An 8,259-nucleotide genomic window follows, 5' to 3' on the forward strand; every position below is an offset into this window, starting at 1 on the left:
TACATTCCATTGCAGAAATGATCAAATTTGTATTTTTATTGAATATACATTACTAGTAAGTTGTGAAACAAATGTAAGAATATAGATAGCTATCTTCCTCGCAGAAGAGTTTTTACTTCCGGTTTTGTCGGCGAGCACGAACATCTTCGAAAATGGATTTTGCCATGAGCTTGGTCCCAGATAGTATTAAGTCACTTCCTGTGTACATGGTAAGAAACACAGTTTTCTAATTTAGTTAATGTTGGGAATCTAATTGAAGACAAAGAAAATTTCAAATCGAAGCGAATGAGAGAACATGCCATATGTTCCATTCCCAGATGCGAGAAACACGTCATCTCTTATCCCAGTATCACCGTGACCACTAGATAATAAGTAGATATTGCAATAAACAAATCTGCTCGTATGATGTCTGTTAAGCAATGCTTTATTTTTGATAAGTCTGACTTAATTAGTGAATAACTAATATCCATAACCTGATATCCATGTAAAAACATTTCAGTGGTTGACTTTGACCAATGCCAGAGAAAACTCACTGGCACACAGTTTGACAGGCAGTTGTAAAATATCAGGAATGTTACATATTTCATATATTTTGCACAAGTTGCCCCTTTATATGACACATACATTCCACCATTTCTGTTTGTTAAAGGTAGGCAAAACATGGAGACAGATTTGCTTTCAGCCAGCTGGACCACTTCAATTTTATTGTTTCTGGTTCTCAATCAAGTTTATTGTCTTGTAGAACAACATATTTGTTGAACATTGTGTTTGAAAATTCCACCTTTTTTCTCAGTTAAAGGTATGCAAAACAAAGTGACCAGCTGGACCACCTTTCATTTTTTTCTTTATTTTTAGGATCCACATTATCTATTTCATCATTTATCCCCTAATGCAGAGTGCAAGGCAGGTTAACAAGAAGTACCATTTTTTTATCAAGTCTTTTGGTGTGACATAGCCTGGGATCGAACCACTGACCTGCTGCTCTCCGGGCAGACGCTCTGTCCATTAGACCATGGAGGAGGTCTACTAATAATATGAAATATGGCAGCCCACGGCAGTGGGATAAAGCTCAAATGAGCAGAGAAATTACTTTTTATGGATTTGTATGGTTTTGTATTATTAAAGCTCATAATTAGATTTTAAAGCAATTTATTGATCAAATTGAGGAAGGAGGTCTTTCACATCCCTTAACAAAATGGTGGAAGGTATTTGGAACATGCGTTCTAACAAATATGAATTATATTGTCACGAAAAATATATTTTCAGGATTTTGATGGGCAGCGTCGGGCAGAGAAAACATTCCAGATCATTATTGTCCTGTTTGGTGTAAGTAAATTACTGTTATTTCATTATCAACAGGGGCAAAGAAACATCAAACCATTATGCAGAGCTGTATCCCTTAGTTGTGCCAAGGGGGGCGGGGTGGCCCAGTTGTCTATGGTGCCGCGATTCGCTGTGCAGAGTTGCGTCCCTTGGGCATGCCAGAAACCTATGATCGTGGGTTAGAATCCCGGTTCGCCCTGATTATGTTTCTAGGTTTGTCAGCACCATACCCGTGCTCGTGGGTTTCACCGAAGTGGTAAACGTCTGAGACCTGCATCACTTCGGGCTTTCCACCCACATTAAGCTGACATGCTGTGATATAATTAGAATACTGTTACTCACTCACTCACTAGTTGTGCCAAGATCCAGTGATTTTTGGGTTCAGCTCCAAAATCTTATGATACTTGTTTTATCGGCACCATACACATGCTTGTTGGTTTCACCAAAGCGATAAATGTCTACGACCTGCATCACTTTTGGTGTTCCTCCCACATCCAGATATGACTGTAATACTGTGTACGCCATACTGTTAGTTTTAAACTTGGGTTACTAATCGGGTGTATGTATCAAGTATATACTTTGGACAGATGTTCACATTGTAGCACCTTGAGCATATCCTTGGAATGGTGCCTATTTGAGGTAGATGATGATGATGATGTGTTATATCTGTTTCAGTTTGTTGGGTTTGTGTGGGGATACATCTGCCAGCAGTTCTCACAGACAATGTACATCCTCCTGGCTGGGTTTGCCCTGTCCTGCCTTGTAAGTCAACTTTGTCATACTTATGTATATCTCCCTATGGGATTTCCGGGTTAGAACAGGTCCCCAGCACCCAATAATTCTGGAATGGAAGAGGTGTCGAAAATGGATCAGGTAGTCAGGCTCGGTGACTTGGTTGATACTATGTCCTCGTACTCCAAGGACACGATTTGTTTTTAACAATATCAATCACTGCACTGTCTGGTCATTATTTACAGGCCATCGTCATAGAGCCGGAATGTTGCCGAGTTCTGCACTAAACATTGCCCCAAGCTGATTCAACAGAAGTGGCATTAAACTCAAACTTGTTTTGTTAGTTCGGACTGTCATCATTCACTCAATTTAATATAGTTGCCCAATTTGGTGGATCGATGTTCATGATGTCAATCACTCAATTGCCTAGTCCAAACTCGATTGTTTGCAGGCCCCCTTTATAAAGATAGAATATTGCTGAGTGAGGTATTAAACAACAAACGAGAACAAAAGTAATATAGTCCACTTGCCTGTTTGACAATAGCTAATCATGGTAATCATGTAAAAAGTTACCTTTTTCACTTTGCCATTTTAAGACAAATTCAACAATGGTTGAAGATTTTTTTTAGCTAGATTTGACAAATCCAGGTCTGTAGGCAGGAAAAAGTTGAAAAATAAATGAGACATTTCAGAATTTTTGGTTATTTTTATTAAGAAAGTTATCCAAGTACATGGTGTCATACAATCTATTACCTTACCTTACACATGAATGTTAGATTCTGATTGGCTCAGACGCATTATACTGTGTCTGAGCGGGGTATTCATGTCAAACTGCGGCATGGTATCTCGGTGGGCTAGTACTATAAATCGACAACAGTCCAGACTAGTACAAGCCGCCACACACACACATGCATGCACGTCACTGTATAAGTGCAATAATCTTGGATGTGACGTTAAACCCCCATTTCACCTCAACTCACCTATTTGGAGGAAGAGGTAGGGGAGGTGCATCAGAATCAGTAATCAAATTGTTTTTTATATGTTGCATGCATCACCTGCTTGTTGCAGCTTACCCTGCCCCCATGGCCGATGTACCGCCGCAAGCCTCTCCAGTGGCAGAAGGCCCGCCCCCGGGCTGACGGGGATGGACCCAACACACAACAAAAATCAAAGAAGAAGAATAAGTAAATTCAACATGGCGAGATTATGTTGTTTCCTCATATTTGTAAATGTATGCTCTGTCGGTTTAACTCATTTGGATGTGGATGAAAGGTTTGCAGATGTTTCATTAAATATTGTTTCGTTAAACACTGTTTTGTTGTGACTGCCATCAGGGTTTGGGGAGGGTCATGAAAAAAATGAACATTTTGTTATAGGATATAAAGTGCTTATGCATTTTGTCTTTTCAGGGAGGGTCTTGAAAAAAATGTACAAGCAACAGGGAGGGTCTTCCAAAAATATGACAACCATTAGGGAAGGGTCTCAAGCACCTATGCTGGTCTTAAGAGCAGGGGTTGGTTTAAATGCGTGTCTGGCGTGTCAATATTTCACCCCTTCTCTGTGTATGTTTAATTTTTTTTAATTGGACATTGCTCGTGAATCCTGTAATTTCAATGAGAAACTATTTATGGGGGGTGAGGTCGTGTGAATGTTTAGCTCAAAGATCAACTCGGAAGAATGACACAACCGGCGGCCATTTTTGTAATGTTCTGTACAACAACAACATCTTCATTTGCTCATAAAATCACCACGAAATGAGGCAAATGGAAGCCAAGATTTAATCTCAGCATCCAGGAAATGATGTTTAAGGGGTTAGGAGTTCTAACATTTTTGGAGCGAGCTGGGTCATGGCCTCCAACATTTAGTTTTGGGCCAGTTAGTTTGGAGAAGGGCTAGTATCTTTTAAAAGTAACAAGCCCAGCTGGCTACATATGAATTTGTTGTTAAAATTGACTGCATCATACCTCAACGAAGTGGATCGTTTGATCACAATATCAATCACTGGATCTTCTGTTCCAGATTTGTTTATTTACAGTCCACTGTCACAGCTGGAATATTGCTGTGTGCAGCTGTGGTATTAAACAACAAACAAAGAAACAGATTGATAAATGACATAGCCTACATAGTGAGGTGTTGAGGTGGATACAGCTAGGACTTCACTGAGGGAATTTACATTACTCATCTTGGTTATCAGCCAGCCATGTCTAAACACAAAAGTTGAACTTCAGGTCTTTGTTGCCTGAAAATGAATTGGTATTGCTGGGTAACTGATGTAAGGGAGGCAACTCTGTTAAGCTTGTGACTGTAGCAACACAATGATTGTTAAAACTGGACCAGGTTTTATTAGTGCCTGATTTCAGTCCAGGTGCATTCTTGCATCCCATGAATCTCTATTCCATTAGGATATATTGTAATTATATACCAGAGACCTATTCACCATTGTAGTTTCGAGCAACTCTGTGGTGAGATAGTTATGAGAGATGGAGAATATGATGTCACTTCTATGATGAAACTATGGTGGCAAATGAGTACAGTACGATGGAGATGTTATACACTAGGGGCGGTATTCATAAAAGAACAAGTGTAAAAAAACCTTAAGTTTAGACTTAAGAACAATCTTAGTTTTTTTAGATTATAAGGCTGGTCAAAGTGTTGATCTCAGTCTCAAGGTATGACACCTCCTTCTACATGTTTTAACTTTTGTTTATGTGTTTGGGAATGCCATCATAGTGAATTTTGAAAAGGTTTACAACTGACCCGTTTTCCCAGATGAGTTGACCTTTTTGTTTGTTTATAATCAGATTGGTTTGAGATTGCAAACCAACTGAAAATCAACCAGCTATACAACAGTTGAAAAGAGATAGAAATTCAAATTGACAAACAAAGAAAATAAGTTAGCTGGGGTGAGAGTATTTGGCGTCACGACAGTCATCACTTGTTTGCAAACACAACGGTCAGTCGGTTGAGAATTCAACTCCATGCATGGTTGTGGCGACCTACCATAGTGGGGAACTTTGACTGGTGGCAGTGATAGTTTTTAGAGCTTTGTTAATGGGCTATCACTGTGAGGAGCTTGCTCTCCTGTGAAACAAAGACGACCTGTGGAGATCCAGGAAAGAATAGATCTTCAACAACCCATGCTTGCTGTAAGAGGCAACTAAGGGGAAGACTTGGTTGATGCATTTCATTGTATCCCAATTGCATGGGTTGATGCTCATGATGTCAATCACTGGACTGTCTGGTCCAGACTCGATTATTTACAAGGTGCCGTCATAAAACTGGAATATTGCTGAGTGTGGCGTTAAACAACAAACAAACGATGTGAAACAAAGACAAAAACAGAGCTAGCTAATACATTCTGTTTATTTAATACTCTCTGGTTGTTTCCAGTGGTGTAAACTCAAGTAGGCATTATATACAAGAGTGAAAACTGAATACAACTTAGTACAGCTAACACAGAAACGTGTAGTGTTACATTGGAATGATGTATATATGAGGAATCTGGGCTGCTAGTTGCCATAAGTAGATGCCAGTGTCAATGCTTATCAAACTTAATAAACAAACCACTGTACGAATCATAGCACAAAGTCATCATAAAGTCTCATCTCTTCATTTTTCTTCCTGAATCTGGCTATATGGTGAATGTAGTGACAGTGAGAGAGTGAGTTGGGTTTAACACTGCTTTGAACAGTATTCCTGTTATATTTATATAATATTGCAATCAAATCACAATTTTATGTATTTGTTTCAATATTGGAATTTGTGAATCATGACATAAAAAATGACCAGTACCATTAAACCAGACTAAATTATTTCTTGAATGTTGTTCAATATTTCAGAAAATGTCATGAATCAGTAGGCAGGTTAAAGTAAAACTGTCAGGACATTTTGAGTTTGGTCCCCTAAAAATAGCCATATGTTATAAAAGAAAGGAAAAAATAAAATTAAAAAAAAAGCATTTTCGCTCTTCACTTAATCTCATAATTTTTTAGGTTTAAAAAACATCCATATTTTCAATCAAATTTGGTTCAGTTTAGCAACATTTATGAAGATTTGCTGTAAAACATGGTCTGGCTGAATTGTACACTCCCAAAGTCCTGTTAGTATCTCTCTTGACTTCATGCGATGTTCAAACAGTACAAGTGTTATTTATTGTGACAGTGCTTTCTCACATTGAAATCTACAATCACAAAAATCAAAATCATCATTGATGAATACACATCAGAATATGAGTATATACATTAAAATTGTTTTGTACCAGAAAAAGTTCTGACAAATGATGAAACCACTTGATACTTCAAACTAGCAGTTAGGATATGTTTGGATTGAAGTGCAACCCTCCATACATTTCACAAACTGATCTGGGACTATGATCACAACTTTTGTGGAATGTATTTATCTAATTTGAATGTGATTGTTCTCCACACCAACTGACCCTGATAGGGTCACTCTCAACTTGTTTACCATCAAAATGTACCCTGGGTACAAAACAATAAATATTGAGTTGTACCCAAATTTGTGTTGCCATATATTTTTTTTACCCTGAACATGTCTAAGTGTACCCCTATTTTACTGGATCGGGTGGTCAGGCTCGCTGACTTGGTTGATGCATGTCATCGATCCCAATTGCGTGGATAGATGCTCATGATATCAATCACTGGATTGTCTGGTCCAGACTTGATTATTTACAGACCGCCGTCATATAGCTGGAATATTGCTGAGTGCTGCGTAAAACACCAAACCAACCAACCAACCCTATTTTTGTTAGGGGCATGAGTCATTAAGCTTGAACCAGCTTTATGACATTTGGGGGGAGAACTCTTGGCACAAGGTCAACATTGGACTTAATCTCAAGTCTCTTTCTAACAAAATCAGCTTGGGAAATTTTGGTATTTTATTTAGGTACACAGAAACTTCTCGGAGAATTCTAGCAGGATCGGGAACAGCCATGTTGTTCAACGACAAACTTTTGCGGATCATTTTCAACATAGACAATCGTGATTGCATCTGGTACAACATGATGTATGGTTTTGTACCCAGGGTACATTTCGATGGTAAACTTATCAAGAGTAACTGTATCAGTCCAACAGACTTCTTTGTTGATGTTCTGTGCTGGCATTTGTTCACACAATAACACATATGACTGACACTGAGACTCATTTGAGCACACCAACTGTAAACATTAAGTACACACAGTAAAAGTCCTCCAAAATTCATTACAAAATACTGTCTCCACATGCATGTTAAAATGGTTTTATTTTTCGTTGAAAGAATTCAACACACAACCATGACACAACCCAACTGGCTATGATTAGTAGTAAGAAACTAGTTTCGCTGGAAATTTCACAAATGGTATTCGTTGCACTGGGTAAAAGCACTCGAGGCACCACACATTCTAAATCTACATATTCAGTAGCAGGAAGATGGTGTATTTCTGAACTCAAGACTAGAAACATTGTATAACTACATACCGTAGAAGTCAAATCACTAGGAAAACGTCACAAAAAAATTATACACATTGGGAATGTCCTGCAAAGAGTCGGTTGACATCATTCTCCCTGCCATTACGATACCATTAGGTCTGTTGCTTTAAAGAACTCCCCTAACAACTTGTATCAACACATCTACTTGGTTTTCATCTTATAGAAAATATTGCATACAAACAAAAGATATTCATGACTTTAGGATTCTTTTCAAGAATCTCAATGAGCAGTTTTGTATCGATTAATAAAATTTAAAAAAATATTTAATAAATATTTTCATAAACAAAATATTGGATAACAGAAATGTAGCCATCAGAATATGGAATATAAACTTCAGGACCACGATTGATCTGTGACCCAAGCTGTGAATAGTTGTCTGCAGACATGGCTGCTTGCAGAGTATATAACACAAGAAGGATAACTTAAAGACAATGTATACTCCAAGTGCAGTTTGTGTCTCATATATATATCTATATATATACAGTTAACAGGAAAATTAAGACTTTCTCCAAATTACAGCACAATCTAAGTAAGTAAATTTTATATAAGCAAATGTGTGGAAATATTTCAAACTTAATTAAATAAGCCATTGTTAAGTAAAAACCATATGTTGTACAAAGAAAAAAACTAAATTGTAAATGATTTTAAAAGGAAATAGCAATTTATTTCAACCTACAATACAAACAAAATACATTGTATGATTTAAATTAAGAATGAGTTA

The 8,259-nt window shown here is 37.7% G+C and overlaps 1 protein-coding gene across 1 annotated transcript; it reads left to right on the forward strand.

Moving 5' to 3' along the window:
* The first annotated feature begins 97 nt into the window (after positions 1-97).
* Positions 98-3,363, forward strand: LOC139470880 (signal peptidase complex subunit 1-like). The gene is made up of 4 exons (XM_071253201.1): positions 98-209; positions 1,267-1,326; positions 1,999-2,085; positions 3,124-3,363. The coding sequence occupies exons 1-4, from the start codon at positions 153-155 to the stop codon at positions 3,241-3,243; spliced, it is 324 nt and encodes a 107-aa protein (XP_071109302.1). The 5' UTR covers positions 98-152; the 3' UTR covers positions 3,244-3,363.
* The last annotated feature ends 4,896 nt before the right edge of the window (positions 3,364-8,259 follow it).

This window comes from Haliotis cracherodii, unplaced genomic scaffold, assembly GCF_022045235.1.
Source record: "Haliotis cracherodii isolate W230 unplaced genomic scaffold, xgHalCrac1.p SCAF_21, whole genome shotgun sequence".
NCBI classification, from domain to species: domain Eukaryota; kingdom Metazoa; phylum Mollusca; class Gastropoda; order Lepetellida; family Haliotidae; genus Haliotis; species Haliotis cracherodii.